The sequence below is a fragment of the Erpetoichthys calabaricus genome, chromosome 7, assembly GCF_900747795.2.
Source record: "Erpetoichthys calabaricus chromosome 7, fErpCal1.3, whole genome shotgun sequence".
NCBI classification, from domain to species: Eukaryota; Metazoa; Chordata; class Cladistia; order Polypteriformes; family Polypteridae; genus Erpetoichthys; species Erpetoichthys calabaricus.
In genome coordinates, this window is record NC_041400.2 from 27,030,182 (window position 1) to 27,054,329 (window position 24,148).

The 24,148-nt window shown below is 40.9% G+C and overlaps 1 protein-coding gene across 10 annotated transcripts in view; it reads right to left on the reverse strand.

The window, feature by feature from the left end:
* Positions 1 to 24,148, reverse strand: part of susd1 (sushi domain containing 1) — a 92,064-nt gene that overhangs the window by 13,711 nt on the left and 54,205 nt on the right. For 7 of the 10 annotated variants that reach the window (XM_028804895.2, XM_028804897.2, XM_028804896.2 and 4 more), the window contains 3 exons: positions 8,370 to 8,549; positions 5,184 to 5,287; positions 1,553 to 1,739 (listed from right to left, as the gene is read on the reverse strand). In XM_028804895.2, coding sequence (XP_028660728.2) covers positions 1,553 to 1,739; positions 5,184 to 5,287; positions 8,370 to 8,549 — 471 coding nt within the window. Of the gene's footprint in view, positions 1 to 1,142; positions 1,212 to 1,552; positions 1,740 to 5,183; positions 5,288 to 8,014; positions 8,120 to 8,369; positions 8,550 to 24,148 lie in introns of those variants that run through there. The other 3 variants (XR_003716705.2, XM_051930203.1, XM_051930205.1) reach the window with 2 other exon arrangements.

Consider the following 24,148-nt stretch of genomic DNA (forward strand, 5'->3'; position numbering starts at 1 on the left):
TCTGTCAGTACTTACAGCCAAAAGATAACCCATGCGCTGTGTAGATAACAAGGATTATTATTGTATAAAAAAGTGTCATGAATTAAGCTACATGAAAACAATACGTATAAAAAATATTGGTGTTGTGATACTCTGGGCCATTTTTATTATTTTGAAATATTATATGTTATTTACCACAATGTTATTTTAATGTTAATGAGTCCGGCCACATTGTTAACAGTTGTCTGATTTAAAATGGCTGCACCCCACTAACAGTTTTTAAAATTTCAAAAGGACTTCTTACTAGTTGGCTCTTTATTCCATGTCACTTTTATTGGTTTTGGGCTTTTGCCAATGCCCTACAGACTCTGAAGTTTGTTTTGCATTTCAGTTTTGGTACTACCTTTACAATCTTCTGTCTGCCATTTCAGTATCCTTTTTACTCGTCCCTTTTATTTCCTGGTGCTATTTTCAATTTTGTTTTTCAGACCAGTAGCCATTCTTCAACATCCAGGGACAGCTAGAATTCTTTCTCATGGATCTAGAATTTTTACATGTTGTTTTACAAAAACCTATTACAAGCATTCAACAGATGTATGCAGCCCTTTCTACTGGAGTGACACTGAAATTCGGGCCAACTACTTGTACAGCACATGTACTAAGAAATCTCCAAAGGGTACAGGAAGTAAATGGGAGACTGGAGATTTTGCTACTTTTTTTAGCTAGCCACTGATTAAAATTAATTGAACAGTTAGCAGACAATGACTCAAACTGTCTTGATGGAATTAATTTTTCTGAATGGTGGGCATTGTCATAGAGCTCTTCAATGACCAATTACATCAAAGAACTTGAAAAACAACAAATACAGAACAGTTATTACAAATAAATAAAATCTAATTGTCAGCTTCTCAAGCTAAGCTGGCAATCTTCTACATTGTTCATGTGATAAAACCTGATTATGACATCTCAGAAGAGTACATCTCATTGTTTGATCTTTTTTTAATATTTTTATTTCTGACAATGACGTCACCTCAAAGCCATTTTTAGAATGATTGGTTTTCCATGACACCATCATTTTGTGGAGTATTTGATAACTGCACCTATCTTGCTTATAGTTGCTATGCCTGTTGCCAGTTACATGCCACAGAAGCCAAATGACACACCTTGTCGCCACACTGCCTATATAAGATGGAGGCACAGAGAAACTTGTTATCCTAATGTCAGATCAAATTCTGAAAAAGAAAAAAGAAACTCATTGAAGAGTTAGACTAGTTTGGGGCAAAGAAAACAAGCTAGTGTTAGCACTTTTATGATAGGTTATTATTTACTTTGATTTTTGTTTAATTTTTTGCCTTTGACAATCAGTTTGGTTAGCCTTTTTGGCTCTTGGGCCTGTATTTGACTATGATTTTGCTAGTCCTTTGTGTCTTCCATCTACCAGGCCTGCTTGCACTCTTAAAAATTCACCTGGAACACTATTTATTTTCTGGGTCCTCACAACAACTCCAAGCATCTAAGAGCTGGACAACAGTTAAATAAAAGAGGGGAATCCTAATAATAAGCAGCAAAGTACCTCCTATCTCTGTACTTAGGAATGCCTGTGTGGAAATCCCTGTGGACAAGGCAGTGATGTGAAGGGAATAGTTAGTTCCTGGATGAAGGTTCAAGCAGAGCTCTGGTGAGTCTTCAGATGAAGTGAAATTAGTCACTATTTCTTCCAAGAATCCCTCTTGGTAAACACGGAGTCCTTTCAAATGGAGCTGAAACAAAACATATGAATTAGAATTTCAAGTGGAAGTTAAGATTTGCAGTTTAATCAACTTCACACCTAGAAAAACACATTTAAACTAAGACATCAGAACAGAATTTTTTACTGTAAACATTTTTTTCTTCTAAGAAATATTATATGAATGAAAATTGAGGGAGACATGGTGGCAGAGCAGTTTGCATGTTCCTTCTTTATCCCCATGGGCTTTCTCCCACATCCTGTGTCCCCACGAGCACACAATATTAGATTGATTGGTGACTCCAAATGAGTTCTGTGTAAGCAAAGGTAGGTATATTGGAGTCTTCTGCAACAGACAAATGACCAGGCTGATGCTCCCAGACAATAAGTTTAGAAAATAAATTAATTAATGAATACATTTTCAGAATTAACTTACTCCAACACACAAGCAGCATTTATATCCATATTTTTTTTGCACTTAATTTAACCTGATTAGATTTTCACCACTGCATCCTGCAATGCCTCTAAATTCATGAAGTAAGAAAACCATTCAACCCCCTACTGCTTAAAGTACGAAATTACAAATTAAAGGGTTTTTCTGTTTGGACAACATGGTGGTACACTATGTAGTGCTTCCACTTCACCAATCCAGTGCCCTCAGTTTGAATCTTGTGCCTAGACATTTTCTGAGTGGAGTCTGTATGCTCTCTCCATGTCTGTGTGGGTTTTACCCCAGGTAATTGGTTTTCTTTTCACATCCTTATATACATACAGATTAGGGTAATAGGTGATTCCAAATTGGTCCTGTGCAAGAATGTGTGGTAGTGGGCCCTGCAATAAAATGTCACCCTGCCCAGGGCTGTTTCCAGCTTGGCACCCAGTGTTCTTGGTATAGGTTCCAGTCCTCTAACCTGGATTAAGCAGATTCGAGAATTAGATTAAGCTTTCCTGTATAGTTAAATACTGACAAGATGACCCTGAGCAAATCAATTTAAGTTCTTCAAATGTGTGAATAAAGTGCTCCAAATGTGCAAGTGTGTAAATAATCATTTAAGGCAGTGGCAAACTAAATGTGCACATATTTTTGAACTGCTGTGAGAAGGCCATTCTGTGACAACTTACACAGAAGTAGCCCTTGGAGAAAATCCTTTAAGAGACAAACTTGGAACTTTAATGTCCATCACTTTGACCTACCATTCATGAACCTGGTTCCTTATTATTAATCTGCAACGTGGTCTCTACTTGTAACTACAACTTCTTTTATCCAATTTAGCAACCTCTGCCTTGTTTTTACTGCACTGCTTTATCCCTTTGTTACACAGTGATGCATGTGATTGCTTTGGATGGCTATTTGTAAAAGAGAGTCACTATATAAAAAGCACCTGACTACTTCATATACTAGCTAGGTTTAATATATTTACTAAACTGGAAAACTATTAATTTTCTACTCCTTTCTGACATTTTTGCCTTGGGCCTTACATTTAGTTAGAAAGTGCTATGTAAGTCATGTTTGCATTTTATGACTTTCTTGATTGTTTTAATAATATAATCAAACAACTAACAAATTTTCTTATTCATTTAATTAACCGACTGTTTAATTAATCACACAGCACTTTTTACATTAAGCACTGTCACAAAGCACACAAGAAGAAACACAGAGAAACAAGGAAAAATTTCAAACAAAATATTAGCAATGAAAAGCCATGGGCAACCTCCTTTTCTACCTTTATATGTAAAAATTATATTTGGTTTGTCACTATTTTTTAAGTACTCCAATTACACTGTATACCATCATTTACAAATTTCATTCAAGAAAATTAAAGAAATCTCTTTATTTGATATAGTGCCTTTGTCCATAATCAGTATGCAAAAAAGCACAATATATTGCATTTGGAAAATGGATGTCTAAATGGAAGTCAAATCAACTCATGACCATGCCCACGCTGCTGAGCTACACAATCATAAGTACTTCCATACTTTTTTGTTGCCACTGCCTTTAATGATCCCTGAATATTTTTCAATGCTGTGACGAGGGATTTGTGGAGTCCTAAACTGGATCTTACTTGCCTCCTTCCTTCTTTCTCATTATTTTATAATAGCTCTACAATATTATATTTTGTACTTATGGTGGCACAGTAGTTAGAGAGGAGGGCTGCTGGTTGGAGTCCTCTTGCCTGTTTTTAAGCAAACATTTACTGATATTCAGTATCCTTCCCCAAACCTTTCAGAATCTCCAGAGTCACGGAAAGTCACATGAAAGTTTTATTAAGCCTGAGGTATTCATGTGTTTTTTATTTTATTAAACAGTTGATAATAAAAAAATAATTTAAACGAAATGTTACTTTATGTATTAGAAGTTCAGTTTCAGCTCACTCATACATTCCAGTCTTTCCTGAATATGACCACAGTGTCTCTTTTCTGAAATACACAATAACTGGCAGTGGCACATCATTCCTTTTTTCTGGGAAACCTTAATCTAGTGCAATTTTTATTGCTATTAAATAATTATAGAATCACATATCACAAAAGAAAGCTTTCCTGTTTCTTTATTTCCTATTGCAACAGATGCCATCCAGGCCTGATTGTATCTCACTCTTAGCTAGAAGCATCTGTGGTATCAGAACATATCAAAAGGAAAGCAAAAACCACCTGGAGACAGTCTTTTCTGCTTTCAGCTCAGTACAGTATTAAAAGAGCCAAAAGGTGGCCAGGAAATGAACTTAAAACTTTACCCTCCTTGTCGCTACGCTAAAGGAAAAAGTGCCCTGCAGATGCTCAGGGTACGATATACTAAATGTATGCCAAGATATGGGCAGCAAGATTTGGCAGCCTGGTAGCATAGGGTACAGCCCATCAGGTTACCCAACCTCCTACACATGAGTGTTACACTCAAGCAACTTTTGGTCTGGGTCAGAGGTTATGTGGCTATTCCAATTATTTTAATACAGAGTCACAGAGGCTGGAGTCTTTCCTAACAAACAGTGGATGCAAGTCAGGAAATAGGCCTGTATAGCATTCCAGCCCACACTCATACACACGTGCACCCAAACCAGAGCAAGTGCAGTTTGTCATGTGAAATAAACACATAGCTTTAAAGAGTGGGATTAAACCTAAGCAGGTAAAGAAAATGGGGAGAGCATGCATAATTCACAGAGCGACTAGGCTGGAATTCACAGGGTGTTGGAGAAGCAATATGAGGCAAGTGTTCTAACCACTTAGGCAAAAGCTCAAACCACTGTAACATCCCGATATAACAAATTTAATTCCTATATAACAAATTGAAAGGGACATTCAAGCTGGGAAAAAAGAAAATAAGCAAAGATAAAAAAGTCTATTTAAACCAAGGCTGTCATTTGGGCAGGATGCCAGATGAGCAAATGGTTGGGTTGTGGGCAGGAGGAGAGACTGGCTTGACAGTAACCAGAATAGGCCCCTCTCTTTGTTTGTGGGCCGAAGGTAAAAGGCAGACTTCTCATACTTTGTATGTCTCATTTGCTCTTCTGTCTCGCTGTGCATTCCATTTTATGCATTTTTCATCAAAAATAACAAGGTCACTGATGACAGGGGAAGCTTCTTTGATTCCTGACAATGAAAAAACAAAAAAGGCAGTCACAAATTCCAGTAATGTGGCAGTCAGATTTTACAGCATGTACACAAGAAAAACTTAGTGATGCTCTGTTCTGATCCTTATTTATTTTTTCCATTTGTTTTGTGCATCTATTTGGTGTATTGATATTTTATTTTTTTGCTATTTATTTTATTTTATATCCTTGGTTTGGCGACAGTCATTTTTATGTTTTATTCATCGCTACCATTTTGTGTTATTTTTGCACAGTAACAACCATATCATTTACAGTTGTTATGGTTATTGCATGTGGCAATTATGTTACTGTTGCCTGCCTATATAAGCTGGTGGTCCACTTTGATGCTTTGTATCAAAGTCTTTAGATATTCTAAGAAAACAGAAGACGTTGAGGTCAAGGATTTTGTTTTGTTAGTTTTGGTTTTGGCTTCTGCTTGTGGCTTTCAACTTAAGATTTTTGTCAGTTGTTTTGGGTTAGATGTTAGTAGTTAGTTTGATTTCCTCAATTACAAATTATGCCTGTTGTAGGCTATGACTTACCCTGCTCCTTTGCTAAATTCCCGACCTGATCTTTGTTCTCTTCCATAGAGACAATATCCTATTTCCTATCTTGAACTAATTTAGTCAAGTGATTTCTCTCTAGCAGACCCCTGTGACCCTGTGTTAGGATATAGTGGGTTGGAAAATGACTGACTGACTGATTTGTCCAAAAGATTGCTGGATAAAAGTTGACTGCACATTTACCTGTTTCTGAATGTTTGCTTAGCTAATCTGGAGCTGCTCAATCTGATGAAAGTAATTCACATCCTGGATATATTTAAAGCATGTATACATTTTATTAACAAAGAAAAAAAGACTGCAGCAGATGAAATTGTGGTCTACAAAAGGCATAGTTATTAATGGGGAAATCAAACAAACATTTAACATCAAAACCAAAACAAATGACAAAAATCTTAAGTCGAACTGTGGGAGCAAAATTCAAAAAGCCATAACTAACAAAGGAAAATCCCTAACCCAAACATTTTCTGAAGATCTTAGAATATTCTAAGATTTGGATATAGAGCTCAGTACACTGCCATTTTATATAGGCAAGGAGTGATGATACATTTCGTCATATGATCTCATGTCATGTGACCAGCACTGCAAATGTAAATGATATGTCTGCACCCATGCAGAAGCATCACAATATGTCATTGCCAAAATAACAATAAAACAGAAACAAATACAAATATAAAACATGAATGTATAAAATTGATTAAAAAATTATTAACAAGTGAAAAAAATAACAAGCATCACAGTGGACAGCCAGAAACCTGATTCATTTTTTCAGCAGTTATGAAAACATCAGAAGTAAACCATAACTCTGTCACATATGCAACTATTTGAGGTACCCTGGCATTTATTTAAAAAAAGGCACAATTAGCAGAAGCTGATGGCAGCATTAGGTGGCGAGCAGTAGGGAGTCATTAGGACCTTTTAAGACAAGAGTAGTGCTCTGTGTCAGCCAGTCATATGATTTACAGTGCTCAAGGGTAAGTGAGGGTATAATGACGGATAAAGTAAACACGTTTTTTAATAAATCCTTCAAGTAAACTTTTAGTGATCTAATCACGATAAGGCTTGCCTGAAAACTAGATTAATGGAAAATGACATCTAAGGAAATACAAACTGAAGGTGGTGCCAACATCTCCAGCAGACGATCAAAGTTGCTGAACTTCAAGAAATTTGCTGGATCTAAATTTACTAAAAGTACTGTGTCATAAGAGTAAAATAACAGAAGTCTCTAGCCCAGACAGAAATGGACAACTGAGTAAACACTGAGCAATCAAAAGGCAAAAGGTGCACAAATCCATAGACAGGGGTGCCAAACCACTGAAAGCTATTTGTGTAGCAGGGTGGTAACAAGGATAACTACCATAAGGTAAAAAAAAGTCAGCAAGGGCCTTATATGATTTCTTTGTACTCATTCCTAAAAAGAGGCAAATGGTTCTCATGGGAGATTCACTTTTTAAGGCAAACATTTTCTCACTAGCAACAGCGAGTCTTGCACATTATGCTGCCTGCCTAAAGAATACCAGGAGATCCATGGGGATAAATTGTAGCTCCAGTGTTAATCATAAAAAAGTTAGTTAGTGAACGGTGGCTGTGAAGATGGCAGGATCATTCTAAAGTGGCAATGACAGAGGAGATTAGACTCTGTAGTGACAATGTGGAAATAATGCTAGTATCAAATAAGATGAGGGTACAGCTGAGCTAAATAAGAGAAGTGTAACAGAAAGAATTCAGATTTTAGTTTATTTATGAGGTATATTAATCTATTTTAGGTAGAAAAGGGTTGTGAGGTGGACAGGCAGTCAGATAAGTGGAGCAGGTCCATGGACTCAAGCTGTAGCACTGTAAACTAGTGTCAGAACGGATACTCAGAAAAGATGATTCCAGGTATTGCTTTACGAGAGGTGCAAATAAACATCTCAACTTCGTTTTGTGATACATTTTTTATTAAAATCAATCAGTAACAATAAGTAGAAATAAACATAAACAACTGTATAACAAAATAATAAGAAAAACAACAAAACACCATTGACATGCCTGACCCATTCTGCCAAAACCAAACCCAGTCCTGTAGAAGCTGACATTGTGAGTATACTGTTGACATTCCCACAAGGACACATGCAGACACACGGCAGGCCATGCTAGAGGAGAACTGGAAATCAGTGGGGAAGCAAAAGAAAAAAATGGACCTTAAGAATCAAAATGATGGCTCTAGACCATCTGTACTATGAGGTACCATTTCTCAGTGTTAGCACCCAATGATTCATTGATCCTCAACTCTGAACATTCAAGTAAAGAAAATTTGCCAGAAAGTAAAAGAGAAAATCAGATTTCTGAGTGATGACAATATAATTTCTATGGCTATTGTGCACAAATAGAACAATCTCTATGAGATGATAATGAGGGAAAGAGTAGAGAAATCCCAAAGAAGATACACTGGTAAACCTTTGGATTATCAAGGTTGCTTCACTGAAATGTGGGACTGGCTACAGATCCAGAAGCATCTGAAAAGACAGAAGTACAACTCACCATCACAAATTAATGTCGCCAATAGCCATTTTCCTTGGCCTGTGCAAATGGAAACATTGGTTCCTCCCATATTTATAAAGCCTTCATTGCATTGGTAGTGGGCCACACTTCCCAACACTGTGCCATTGGATGCTGTCATAGCTGCATTAGCCAGGGAGGGTGCAATTCCACAGTCAATTTCTGGAGGAATTAATATTATGTATTAATACCAGCAATCAAAAACACAAAATTATATATATATATATATATATATATATATATATATATATATATATATATATATATATATATATATATATCTTCTACCTGTCACATAAGCAACTAGCTAAAGTGGTGCAATGTCAGAAGCTTTGCTTCATGTGCTGATGTCTGAGGTTCAAACCCCGCAAGGCAGGGGTGCCCAACTCCAGTTCTGGAGGGCTGCAGTGGCTGCAGGTTTTCATTCTAACCCTTTTCTTAATTAGTGACCTGTTTTTGCTGCTAATGAACTTCTTTTGAATTCATTTTATTTGACTTTCTCTTGAAGACTCAGCCCCCCTGTTTCTTTTTCCTTAATTAGCAGCCAAACAAAAATGAGATACAAAATGAGCTAAAACACGACCAGCAAACTGTGACCATCATACAATATCTGAAAATAAAGAAAGGTGAAGGTCTCAGGAATGCTGATCTGCTCTTAGAAAAGAGAAAATCCACAATTTTGGAAATGTCTGCCATTGCACAATCACAGCAGCAATAAGCAATGAAATTAAAGAACGGGTTTAATTAACGATAAGCAACTGCACCTAATTAAGCAACTGATTGGAGTGAAATTGGTTGGAGGTTGAGACCCTGACTTAGTTCGTCTTCTGTTGGCTCACTCACTTCACATTTTACTTCTGTTTGGGTGCCGTTCAAGGAAAGAAATGAAGCAATTCAGAGGAACGATTAAGAAATTCAGGGAAACATTTCTTAAAAACCAAGTCAATTAAAATTAATTCAAAAGAAGTTAATTAGCAGCAAAAACAGATCACGAATTAAGAAAAGGGTTAGAATGAAAACCTGCAGCCACTGCAGCCCTCCAGGACTGGAGTTGGGCACCCCTGCCTGAAGGGGAAGAAGCAAAGGTGTGTGAGTATACCTGAAACACGTGTTGTGTACTTTTTGCACTATTTGGCAGGTACTGTAATATATATATATATATATATATATATATATATGTACGGTGTATATACTATATATAATATATATATATATATATATATATATATATATGTACGGTGTATATACTATATATAATATATATATAATATATATACTGTATATATATATATATATATATATATATATGTCACTATTCAATGGCATTATCGCAGGTTCAAGCTAATTCTGACTTTATGCATTGTCTTTTACTCCTTTATTTACCACTGTACTGGTTTTCTTTTATCCTTAATATTGTGAATAAATATATACAATGTATCAACTCTTTTTCCTTCTCTAATTTTGATCCCAGTCATGTGAGAGGCCATGAGTTTGTCCATTCATCCATCCATTATCAAAACCTACTGATTTCAATTTAGGATTGTGGAGGACAGCACCAATTCTGGCACAACAGGGCAGAAGTCTAGTGTAGGGCACCATGAAGTGGCACTAATGAAGAGTCAACACTTTTGATATATAGAAAAAAAACTAGATTGCCCAAATCAAAAATAATGTAGACACACCCTCCACTGGGTGATTATAGTACCATGCCATCCACTATTAAGTAGTAATAATAGCAAAAAATAAAAGGTTTCTTACTACAATTCTAAGGTAAACATAAATGGCAAGTTAAACATGAATGAATTTGCTAACATAGGAAAATACATTTCATTGAGAACTTGTACCCACTAGGACCCTTCAAAAGTGTGTATTGATAACAGTGAAGTTAGACAAAATTAAGAAAATACACAAATTTTTAGAATCTTTACGATTAACTGAAAAAATATTTTTATGTGTTTCATAATAAATCAAAATTCAAATATTCATGATATGTACAAGTAACTGACACAATCAGATTATGGATGCAATATTTTTGCCAGTAGCTTGGATACCCACACACTTCCAGTAAAGCTCTTGTAACACCAATGGACTTGTTTACTTCTTGTTGAATTTCACAATCTCAGGATATGCATCTGTTTCCCCATTCATTACAGCTCATGTTTATATGAATCAAGACATGGCAAGGTATGTCTGAGAGATAAACATGGTGTATGGGCCTCCAAAAAGTTTTGGAAACAAGTACTTTTTAATGAATAGAATATTACATTGTTTTCTTTGTGCATACTTTCATCTTTTATTTTTAATGAAGTAATGTCTCATTTGTTAAAACACTATTCTTTTCTGTATCTGTTTACTTCTTTAGGTGTCTGCCAAATGAAGTTTAATGACTGTAAGGCACTAGAGCTTAAGCTTCTTCTATTGTTTGATTGAGGTATTAAAATTGTCAAGTGTTAATCACTCGCTCAGTTTACAGGATTTTCTTAGTGTACAAATTCACCAAATAGAGCTCACATGTTTTGTGACCCATCCATCATCAAACCGACTTAATCCAAATGAAGAAAAAGCAGAGCATTGAAAGAATATTCCAAACTGACTTAGAGAGAAGCTCCAAACCCCACAAAGGCACTCTTATTTCTAGTAGCAGAACTCTCTTCCTTGTATGGTGTTCTCAGATAAACAAGTGAATCTACAACAATGACATCCCTAATGTTTATAATGTGGAATATTTATGGTGCTGCTTCAAAGATACTGTTAAAGTATTAAAATCCTAAATCATTTTACTAAACCGAAGGCGAATATATATTTACTTCAAGAATCAAATTTAGTAAAATTTGAAGATTAGAAATTAAAAACACCACAATTTCATCAAATATTTGGTATTAATGTTTCTTCCAAGCAGTCTGACTTTCTATCAATTAAATTTTCATCTATTGCTCCAAACAATAAAAGACGTTTCATATTGTTGGATTAACCTACACCTTTTCCTGACTCGTAGATTAGTGAGTGTTACAATGATCATTCTACCTCAAATTTACAAGCTTTTCAGGATGACTCCTACACATACTTTTACTAGCAGGTATAATTTAATTCAACAATAAATAATTTTTACTTGAAAAAAATCAGAATCAAGTTAACCATGTTATAGTAATAAAGGAAGGATTGTGGGCACCTAATGTTTGCAATTATCACCAGGGAAATCAACTATTAGATGTGACTCAACGGCTTTATTCTAAACAAGAAAATAACATTGGATGGAAACAGAACAATGAAATAACGCTTTTAGACCTGCCTTTCCTTATTACTATTATTAAACAACATAGTTGTTTTAAGAATACTGTTACTATTGCAGAAACATTGAGAGGTTGGAGGAAAAATTACAAAATCACTGACACACCTAAATTTGAAATAATTCGTTCCCAGGTTAACAAAAAAGCATTTATTGTTAGAACTTGAAAACAGAAAGGAATTACACATCCATCCATCCATTATCCAACCCACTATATCCTAACTACAGGGTCATGAGGGTCTGCTGGAGCCAATCCCAGCCAACACAGGGCGCAAGGCAGGAAACAAACCCCGGGCAGGGCGCCAGCCCACCACAGGGAATTACACATCTTGATCAAATCGTTCAGAACATCCATCCATTTTCCAACCCGCTGAATCCGAACACAGGATCGCGGGGGTCTGCTGGAGCCAATCCCAGCCAACACAGGGTGCAAGGCAGGAACCAATCCCGGGCAGGGTGCCAACCCACCGCAGTCATTCAGAACAACAAGGTGATAATTCTTGGAAGATCTGGCCAAGAAGTATGACTTTGTTAAAGGACACTACTTAGAATATCTTCAATTAAAATTAGTAATCAAACAAAATAATCAGAAAACTCTCTTATTAAATGATCAAGTAAATAAAGTAATAAAAACAAAGAAAACTCTCTGAAAAGTGTGTATACTATAATGTGTTCCACTATGGATTCAGTGAGAAAATGGGAAAAGGATTTATCAATTAGCCATAGCCTTGAATTCTGGAAATTAAAAAACATTCTCAATAACTCAACATGTAAGCATCCAGATCATTCAGTATAAATTAGCAGAACAACCTCATATATCTGTCCATATGCATGGTAAGTACAGCTGTATAGTAACAGTATAGTTTGGCAGACAGTCATTCACAGATTGTCTCTCGTTATTAGTCATAGCACTCCTTTATCTCTGTTCGTTTACTAGGGAATATTTCAGAATTTAATCCACAAATTCAAAATACCCAAACAGTTATCACCTGAACTGTCACCAAGAAGGTTATATTTTTAAACTGAAAATCCAAAAATAGGATTAATATCAGACAATTGATAAATGTTGTTCTAATTTATACTGAACCCAAACTACACAATTCAAAAAAATTGGAATCCACTTATTAATTTTTTTGTAACTATCAATGAAAGAGATTGTAAACACTCATCAATTATCACCATATCCCTTCTCTAAATATTGTGAGCTGTACAATCTTTTCTCTTTTCCTTCTTTGTATTTATTTTTAACTATTTTAATTTTTATTCTACTCTCTCTTATGTACTGGTTCAGTGCATTCTCGCAACCTTCTCTCACTCACTCTCTGTTCTCTAAATTCGTAATATTATCCGTACTTGCTTGAAGTTATTTCTTATGTACCTATATGCAGTTGTTGTTCTATTATGTTTATGTTATGTGCAAATATGTACAGTATTTAGTAGCTACATTATCTGTTGAAGGTAAGTAACAGAATAATACATGTACCATCAGCATTCATCCTATGCCATTCCTCGGTATCCTTGTGCGTCTCAACCTGTTTAAACCGGCGCTTCCTCTCTTGATCCCATTATTTTATAATATGCCTCTCAGACTGTTATTTCAAGGCACCTTGCTTAGTTCCTGTCCACGTTTTGATTACATTTAATGGTAGATGGGGTCCTACTGTGAAAACATCATGCATATTCTTGCAAATACTTCCCATCTTGAAAGTTACTCAGATTGTGCCTCCTTAGTATTTAGTGACCTAAAGTTGCTCGGTATATTATTCACTTTGCTATCATTGAACTGCTTCATTTTAAGTTATTTTTTGTAAAAATAAAAAAAATCACAATCAGGAAGTGAATTTCACACTCCTAGCGTATTGTATCAGCATCCCTACCACTAAGCCACCAAAGCAAAACTGACCAATCAGACCAAAGCCAAACTAACCAATCAGATTGCTCAGAGGGATTGCATACACATACACACACACTCATACACAGACAATAGTATTTTATTATATACTAGCCAACCCGCGGCATAGCATACGCCGCATAATTATTTATTGATGGGTGAACACTTCCTGAAAGACACAGTTGTCCAAATGGGTTGGGTTTGAGGATACGACTGTGAGTGAATGAAAAGATGGAACTCGGGAGGAGCAACATACAATTGTCTGTGACTGAAAACTGGTTTTGTCAGATACAGGCATATCTTTTTGAAAGTTTGTCCCTGTGCCTTATTAATTGTCATTGCAAAGGCGAATCTAACAGGAAATTGTCTGCATGTAAAAGTAAAAGGCAAATTTGAATCTGATGGGGTCAGGGAAATCCAGGGAATATGGACAGTTTGTGAGGTAGCAGCTGCGATAGTTTTACACTCCAGTACATTGCGGTGAATGCTGGTAACAGTCAGGCAGGCGGGCAAGCCAACAAAAACACTATGCTCTTAGTATGGTTATGAATCAGGTTTTTGTAGAAAAAGGTTTTCCCTGTTCCAGCAGAACCATCTAAGAAGAAGCATGTTTGTTGCGGATGGGAATCGCTGTATGCAGCGTGTAAAACAGTTTGCAAGGGTGGACGCGGTCGTGCGTATCCCATGATGCGGGAGGAGGGTTAGAGTTGGCGGGCGTGGCTCTGTCGTGCGTATCCCATGGTCTTAGAGTTGGTGGGCGGGGCTCTGTGAGTTGGCGAGCGTGGCTCTGTTGTGCGTATCCCATGGTCTTAGAGTTGGTGGGCAGGGCTCTGTGAGTTGGTGGGCGTGGCTCTGTCGTGCGTATCCCATGGTCTCTCTCTTGCATGCGTCTTGCGTGCCATGGTCAGCTGCTTAGTGAATTATATATATATAGATATGGTATGTATCTTTTCCTTCTTGTACCTTTTCATATTGTTTATTCTTTTTTTTTTTAAATTACTATACTCTGTTGGCTTGTCTTGGCTTGTCTTTTGGTTTGCTTGTTTGTTAGCTCAATCAATGGTGTGCACATTTGCATCTGTATTGCAGGATATTGGCTAAAGGGGATCTATTTTGCTTATAATGAATAAATAATTCAAAGCTGAACATTTTCAAACCATTTTCAAAATCAACAAATGCTCACAATTTATCATGCACCTACAATCACAATGCAAACAGGTGGAAAATTAACAAGTCGGACGTGCATGCTGAGAAATGCATTTGTTTGCTTGTTAGACTTTGCTCCTTAGGATTTCGCACTTCCTATAAGGCAGTGTTTCCCAAACTCGGTCCTGGTGAACCCCTGTGGCTGCAGGTTTTTGTTCCAACCAGCTTCTGTTTTTAATTGAACTCCTGGGCTAATTAAGTGAACTGATATTTCCCAAGTTCTGTGTTTAGGGAACAATATAGAAATTAGAAAACTAAGTTTGCTAAAAAAAAAAATATTAAAATGTACCAAGCAGTTATATAGGAATAATGTATTTTTTTTTTCTTTTTAACAGTATTTTCATCTTGATTTTCATTCTACTAGGTGTTCTAATCATTTAATTAATCCATTATTTACTAATTAGTGGGTCTGACTCTAAAGTAGTTGCAGCCTTTGATTATTCAGTGTTGTTTGCCTGGGTGTCTGATCTGCTCGTTTTAAATTGTCATTATTAAGATACAATGAAGAGGGGGAAAAACTGCACAGAGAAAGGGCAAAGTATAATGAAATCAACAAAAGAGAGTTAAGCATTTAAATCTATAGCAAAAGCAGAAATATTTCTAAATGTCTTATAAATGTAAAAACCATGCTGCTGTGCTTTTCTGAATGTCGAATAAAAGAAAAAAAAAAACCAGCTAATGAAATGAGATCAGTGCTGTCAGGTGTTGTCACCGATTAGGAATTCGGCTGGAACAAAAACTTGCAGCCACAGGGGTTCACCAGGACCGAGTTTGGGAAACACTGCTATAAGGCAAAATGAATAAGCAAATACACTGGCCAATGTTACCTTATGGTTCAACATCTTAGGAGAGAAAATATTTACTTGAGTAAGACTGCCATCTGCTGTTGGCCTTTTAATGTATGTACCTTGATCATGGAAAATTCTGGTTCTAATACAATGAAAGTGTCAAAAATAAAATAAATTAAGGTTTAAAATTTAAAAAAAAACTGAGGTGACCAATATGTATAATATGCAGTACCTTTTGTGGTGGAAAATTATTTCCAAGTACTTATCATAAATCCTAAAATATGATGAATGCACTCCAAAACCCAACATGCATTTAAAAAAAATTAGAACTATTTTGTCTACCATAGGACAAAAGGTGAGACAGCAGGAGTAACACATCTTATCCAATAAAATACTGGTCAGTGCTTACAAGGCTGACAGGAATACATGCAGGATTACCCAGCTATCATAAGGACAGCTTTTTTCAGCTACCTCTCTTTCTTTCTCTTGTCTACAACCTCCTTCTTTCATTGACATTGTTATTTGCCTCATAAGCTTGTTGTCTGCTGCCTCTGGAAGGAAGCAGCCATTTATACTTTATCCTTCTGGTCACTGTGCCTGGGTCAGAATTGACTCCAGACATCCACAGACCAACCCAACAGTGTGAACTCCTTCTGGCTATTGCATAAAAAACACTTCGGATACCAGTTTACTTAAATACAAAAGATTTAAAAGTCTGACACAATCCTTGCACTGCAAAGCGTCTTGTGATGGTGTGCTCAGTGAAGGTCACTGCATAAATTAAACATTGATCGACCTTCTCACACCAAAAGCCTTCTACTTCTTTGCCCTGTGTGTTTACTGCCAGTTCAATGTACCACCCAAATGTAACTATTCTTATGAGCTGAGCTGGGTTGTGGCTAAAATGATTTACTTGTTAAATAGTGAGAAAATGGTGGATTCTGCTCCTGCAGATAGCAGCAGTTTTATGTTCAATTTTTTGGCAAGCTGAATAGTGCTGGAGAGTTTCTGCAGTTTTTGTCCGTCTTGGAAGTAAACGAACATCCCAAGAGGAAATTTCACATGAACATTCTTCCAAATGGTGGTTATTAATAGGAGATTTGGCGTTCTCACCTCACCACATCATACAAATTAAAAAAAGAAAATAATAATGTCATTTTGTGGACACATTATATTTTTAGCAGTGAAATACTTCCTTAATGTAAAGTCCTTTATCACTGATATTTACATTAAAATTTTGAGCAAATCTTTAAGTTTCTTATGAATGAAGTAGCAAATCAAGAGTGACCATATATTTCTCCAAATACTCCAACCAAAAGTACACCTGATGAGAATAAGGTGAAAACTTGTGACATCATAAAATGGTAACAAGGCTGAATTCCTTTTTTAGTAATGAGATTTGATGTTAATATCAATGATGTCCAGAGCCTATACTGGTAGCACTAGGTGCAACACATGGAACAGTCAACCTTGAAAATAGCAACAGTTATTCACAGGACACACAGAGACAATTAAGACTCACCAATAAACCTTACCTGCACAAATTAACTGCAAAGTTTGGAAATCTGTAGGGTATTTAGAGGAAAATCCACACAGACACAAAGATAGTGTGCCATCTACACCCACTCACCAAGCATGAGATTTGAACCCATGAGGCAACACAGCAAACATGACTTGAAAAATATTAATTAGTTATTATAACTAAATCCAAAAAGTCCTAAAACACTTACATACTGTATAGTAATTTTGAATTTGAGCTACAAAAATAGCATTAGCCTTAAAGATTGAACATCCTTAAGCTGAAATGCCTGGGACCAGAAGAATTTCAGATTTCAAATATTTTCGGATTTTGGAGTATTTGCATATGTACATGTTCCTAAAACACCCACCACCATTTCTTCAGTTCTTGCACATTAAACCAGCAAGGTTTCAGGGAGAGAGGAAAAGAAACTGAGCAAAAGACTTGATGCTGTGAAAATATAAAAAGTTTAAATAGCTCGTATTCATTGAGAATCTTAGTAGCGCAAGATAACTGAAGCTAACTGATCAATCTGTACATTGTAATGAGTGCGGCAGCAGAAGAGACAGACACAAACGCATTTGAGAAGTGCTTATGTATGCTATAATATCTTTCTGTCATTTTGTGTATTGCATCACTACATGACATAAGTTTAGATAAGCATGGTGGTCTTTGTATATACTGTGTGTTAAAGAAGTAGCTACTGTATATTAGAACATTAGAACAATCTAGACAAGAACAGGCCATTCAGCCAAACAAAGCTCGCCAGTCCTATCCGGTTAATTATTCTAAAAAAACATTAAGTCTAGTTTTAAAAGTTCCTAAAGTTTTACTGTCTACCATACTACTCGGTAGCTTATTCCAAGTGTCTATGGTTCTTTGTGTAAAGAAAAACTGTTTGTGCAAAATTTACCCTTAACAAGTTTCCAACTGTGTCCCCGTGTTCTTGATGAACTCATTTTAAAATAACAGTCTCAATCCACTCATCTAATTCCCTTTGTAATTTTAAACACTTCAATCATGTCACCTCTTGATCTTCTTTTGCTTAAACTGAAAAGGCTCAGCTATTTTAATGTTTCTTCATAATTTATCCCCTTTAGCTCTGGAATCAGCCTAGTCGCTCTTCTCTGGACCTTTTCTAGCGCTGCTATGTTGTTTTGTAGCCTGGAGACCAAAACTGCACACAGTACTCCAGATTAGGCCTCACCAGTGTGTTATAAAGCTTGAGCATAACCTCCTTGGACTTGTACTCCACATATAGCGCTACATAACCTTGTCCTGGACCTTGTCTGGACCATGGCTCTGTCCTGAAACCGAAAGACAAGGGAACGCGGAGGCACTGCGCCAACACCCTCTGCACGCGTCTATTGACATCCTACTAGGGCAGCGCCTTCACCCGTGGCCCACATAGTTCATTACATTTATATAGCGCTTTTCTCAGTACTCAAAGCGCTATCCACACAGGGAGGAACCGGGAAGCGAACCCACAATCATCCACAGTCTCCTTACTCGTAGCACTGCTGCTCCCCTCCTCGCATTCATGCCCTGCGGACAAGGAAAAACTGCAGGAAGCCCCGATCTGCCTTATGCTCAACTGAAGTTGGGTCATCCCTCCGACCCTGTGGAGAGTGACCCTCCAGCATACGTGAGCACATGGGCTCACATGCTGCACTGTTCAGAGACCTGATCTTTCTTTCCCAGGTCTTCCTTTTACTCTGGGGTGCCGTGACAGTCTGGGTCTCTTTATGACATACGGAGGGACACTGTGCTGTCTGCACCCCCTGCAATTGTGTGCGACCACCGCGCTAAGGTACTGAGGGGCTGGGGAGTCCAGAGACTGGCACAAGTAAGCCGCTCCAAATCATCCTCCCAGACCACCCCACCATCGGTCATCACAGCTACATCCACTGTTGGACTTCCAGTTACTTGTGTCCCTTCCGACATCAGGTCCAGGGACAAATCACTCGGAGTTCCGGTATTATGTACGGTACAGAGACCACTCACTTGTACTGCTACATCTACTGTATATGGATGGAGATTGTGGCACCCGGGACAGGAGGAGGGCTCATTCCTCCTCCAGGCCGCGAGGGGGCGTCCGCCCTGGTTGTATTGGGGGCCACGGGTACAGGGCTTGGAAGCCCAACCCTGTAGGGGCCCGTGGTCACCACCAGGGGGCGTCCCCCTGCCTGAAGGACCCTGGACCCCAGTACTTCCGCCACACCAGGAAGTGCTGGGGGGAAGAAGAGAGGGAACACCCGGAGTGCTTCCGGGAGGACAGCCGGCACTTCCGCCACACTGGGGTGTGTCCGCGGGATTGCCGGTGCACACCTGGAACACATCCGGGTACGGATAAAAGGGGCCGCCTCCCTTCATTCGAGGCTGGAGTCGGGTGGAAGCAGGACAAGGTGCAAGAAAGAGAGAAGGAGGCGGTCCGAAGAGGCAGAGTGGTTGGTCTGGACTTTGGGGAAGATTGGGGTTTGTGGCACAATAATTGTAAATATCAGTAGTATAAATAAACGTGTGGTGGTGATTAAAACATGTCTGCCTGTCAGTGTACGGGCCAAGTTCCACACTGGCGTAGTCGGCAGGATGCTCTGCCTGATACAAGGCAGGGACCTGTATTTAAAAATGTTATGGACGGCCCGGCGCAGCAGGGGAGCCCACCCATGTGCCGCGGGAGCTTCGTGCCTACAACCCCGCGGAAAAATCTTGCTCCACGGATCGTCAGTGGACCGTGGTCATGAGGTTCTCTCCTGGTGCGGCGAAACACCGACGGGCCTTACCTGGGTGCAGCGGGCTCCAGGGAGTGTGCCGTTACAGAAGGCACCCGGGACGGCACGGTGTCGAGAGAGGCCATGCTGGGGATGTTTCCCCAGACAGACAGGACCCGTGAGGTGAGTGCCTTGTCGGCAACCGGCCGCGTGTGTTCTATGTTTAGCAGACAGGGGCTGCCCGGATCCTTGTCGGTGGCAGACTCGCGCTGGTCTGCACGGCTTCCAAGAAGCGGCAGCAGCAGCAGAGGCTACGGAGAGGGAGACGCTGCAACCCAAAGAGCCAGCCCGTAACCACACTAGGAGGCGAAGAGCCAAAATGGCCGCGGACCGGATGTCCCTCCCCGTGACAGGCACAGGATTGGTCGGTGTGTCTTGTGTACCCACCAATGACTGTATAGAGGCAGTACCAAGGAATGCCAGTCTCGTGCCGGGGGGAGACCCAATTGGGCCGGAGGAGGAGGTCCACAGGAAGCAGTCGAAGCAAGGGGCTGACAGACAGATAGGCTCTGCGCCGACTGACTTCCTGTCTTTGCCAGTAGTGCTGTGTGTCTTGGAGGAGTCCCTTCAGGCTGCAGCGCCGCTGTTACAGATGCTCGGTGCGCTCCATGCAGACCTACAGGAGCTGAAGGTGAAGGCGGGCGCGTCATCACAGATGCTGCATGCTGCGGTGGAAGGATGCGTCGCTGGATCCTTTGGCCGGAGTCGTACGGCGGGGAAGGTAGGTAAAGCCGACCCCGTACAGCATAAAGGAGAGCCCACCGAAATTGGCCGTGATCCAAATGAGCGGTATCGAGTAGGGGGATCTCCAACAGTGGATGTGGCGGTGCAGGCTGTTCGCGAGGTGAGCGGAGCAACATCGAGACGGCAGGCAGGACAGGGGCCGATGAGTGCCCTGGGTCCCAGCGCCCAACGCCCCGAGCCTGCGACAGTCTCCCGTCATTCTGTATGGATGCAGACAGGCTTGGATCTGTGCATTTCCCATGTGCAGACCCAGACCGTCGGGGTGTCCAAGAGTGATAGGAGGAATCGAGGGGTGAATGCCGGTTCCTCCGATAGGAAGGGACGTGCAGCTGGGTGCGCACGTCCAGAGAAGGGCCGATCCCCAAAGTCAGCTGAGAAGGAAAGAATGCAGGCGGTCCCGTCAGTATCGTCATCAGGAGGGACACGGAACCCGCGGAGGGGGTGCCGAAGAGGCAAGTTCCGGGGTCCCCGTTAGAGACGGGAGCGCTGCCCATGCTGGGCACAGAGGGACGCCAGGGAAGGGTGTCCAGGCAGCGGATCTGCCCCCTTGTTTCTGTGTGTTGTAGGACCGGACCCGGGATGAGCAGTAGGACCTGCTTCGTGGGAAGCCGGCCCTCATCAGACGGACCGTCTGGCAGGAGGACACTTCACTGGTGATGGGGCAGCCCCACAACCGGCAGAGGCTACGAAGGCGCGAGCGGCGCAGAACAGAGGGGAGCGAAGACCTCGGAGAGGGTACCGAAGAAGAGAGTTCCAGGGTGCTGGATTGGACCCTGGACAAATAGTAGGACCCACTTCGGGGTTGAACTGCCCTCACGGGTTGTGTCGCTCAGACCGACGTGTCTTCCCTGGCGATGGGGCACTGTGGCACCCAGACGGGGCTCATGCCCGGCCAGGACGCCCAGGAAGCCAGGAGGAGGGCTCATTCCTTCTCCAGACCGCGAGGGGGCGTCCACCCTGGTTGTATTGAGGGCCACGGGTACAGGGCTTGGAAGCACAACCCTGCAGGGGCCCGTGGTCACCGCCAGGGGGTGTCCCCCTGCCTGAAGGACCCTGGACCCCAGTACTTCTGCCACACCAGGAAGTGCTGGGGGGAAGAAGAGAGGGAACACCCGGAGTGCTTTGGGGGAGGACAGTCGGCACTTCCGCCACACTGGGGCGTGTCCGTGGGATTGCCGGTGCACACCTGGAACACATCCGGGTACGGATAAAAGGGGCCGCCTCCCTTCATTCGAGGCTGGAGTCGGGTGGAAGCAGGACAAGGTGCAAGAAAGAGAGAAGGAGGCGGTCTGAAGAGGCAGATTGGGGTTTGTGACACAATAATTGTAAATATTAGTAGTATAAATAAACGTGTGGTGGTGATTAAAGCATGTCTGCCTGTCTGTGTCCGGGCCAAGTTCCACACTGGCGTAGTCGGCAGGATGCTCTGCCTGATACAAGGCGGGGACCTGTATTTAAAAATGTTGTGGACGGCCCGGCGCAGCAGGAGAGCCCACCCATGTGCCGCGGGAGCCGAAAAATCTTGCTCCACGGATCGTCAGCGGACCGCGGTCACGAGGTTCTCTCCTGGTGCGGCGAAACACCAACGGGCCTTACCTGGGTGCAGTGGGCTCCAGGGAGCGTGCCGTTACAGAAGGCACCTGGAATGGCACGGTGTCGAGAGAGGCCATGCCGGGGATGTTTCCCCGGACAGACAGGACCCGTGAGGTGAGTGCCCTGCATGTCGGCAACCGGCCCTGTGGGGCTGCGTGTGTTCTATGTGTTTCTATGAGTCCTGCGCTGAGTCTCTTCACACACTACTGCACTGTGCCTCTCCTCTGCCTGCATCAGCAGACCGAATACCTGTAATAAAGACTGTACAGGTTGGAGAACAATCTCCAGCTCTCGTACAGTCGACAGAAGGTTATCTGTTTTGGCCAGTGTGGGACTCAGTCTTCGCTCATCCTTACCCACCGGCCTGGAGCCAATGCGGCGGTGCACCGTGTGTGGAGGATTCGTCAGAAGTCTCTCGGAATGGCCCTTCGTTGGCCCCACCTGCAACCAATCATTTGCAGGGATCCGACACACACCGACCATTCCCTTACCTGCTTTGGGGAAGGCAGTCCAAGTCCTCCACCGCTCCCTCCTCACTCTGGTTGGTCCCGATGGGGGGGTTGAGAGTCCAGGCGTTCCTCCTCTGGTAGTTGTCCTTCAGAGAGCAGCGGGTGCGGGTCTTCCTCAGCTGACTCCTGCGAGCTTGCCTTGCCGTCATTCCTCGGAGCTCACCTTGCCGTCATTCAACGGATAGGCATGTTTCAGTCACAGCCGTGGATCTGGACATTCTCCGTCTATAAAGTAGGTGTACGGGACAGAAAAATAAGTTTCACAGGGCAATCTGTCCCTGGGCCCGACACCTACCTTGGAGATTCTGCCTTCCAGAGGGTGCTTCTTCCAGCTGGCCTCTTCTCCAGGTACAATGATCTGGGTGCTTCTTGCGACGGCAAGCAACTGGCTGGCCACTGCTTTCAGATCTCGCCTGGGCTTCTTTTTCCTTATCGGGCAGGAGTGGTTATTTCATGGGCCTCAGCAGACTTTTTTTTCTTCAACTGTGGCTTCAGCACATGCCGCTGTGCGTGGCTCGCACTGCAGTGTCGGGTTAGCCACATTAATTATTTTAAAGTGGAGCTCCTGCCTGCATACGGCCAGAATGTCCCATTTGGGATGACACTTGTGGAGACCTGGGGCATGTATAGCCGTCCCAACCGTGACACAGAAAGGCTGAGACACAGATATAACATACACAACTCTCTTTATGCTGAGCTGGGAATCACTTTTTTTATCTCTCCCCCTTTCCTTCTTCTTTCTCAGCCTCCACTTCTCTCCCGGCAAGCTTCGTCCACCCTCCTGACTCTGGCTCTCTGAGCAGTGGTGGCTGGCTCCTTTTGTAGGACACCCGGAAGTTTATATATAAATATTAATGTCCTTTTGTTGTTTTACATGTGAAGTCAGAAGGTGAATCATGTGTAGTCTCATGCATTGACTGGTGTCATTAATCACATTTACTAGCTCAGATGTTTTGAATATTGAAATCTGTATCTCCTTTTGCTGTTCATTATCAAATCTCTTAATGTCAGCCTTTTAAAGGGGTTGTGTCACATCATTTACTTTGAAAGCATATTTTGCAATTAATGTTTTCACAAACATATCTACCAACTCTTTCAATGGTATGTTAACTTCCACACTGTTGTCACTATTGAACAAAAGCATTTCCAGTTTCGGATTTTGGAAATTCAGATTAGGGATGCTGTACCTGCAATGCATTCATAATGCCATTCACCACAAAAGGCACTGAAGTGTATTAAATAATGGTTTGCCAAGCAGTCTACCAATTTGTTTACTACTGGAGTCTTTTTCAGTGTCAGTTTTCAGGAGCATGTTGATAGCCTTCAAGGCAAGTGCAATAAGCAAACAAGTCAAAATCAAATTTAAATTAAATGTTTAAATGACTACCCTTATGACAATGATATGCTGCAGTGTCTTAACCTGTGCTTACAAGTTAAACGTATACAAACATTAT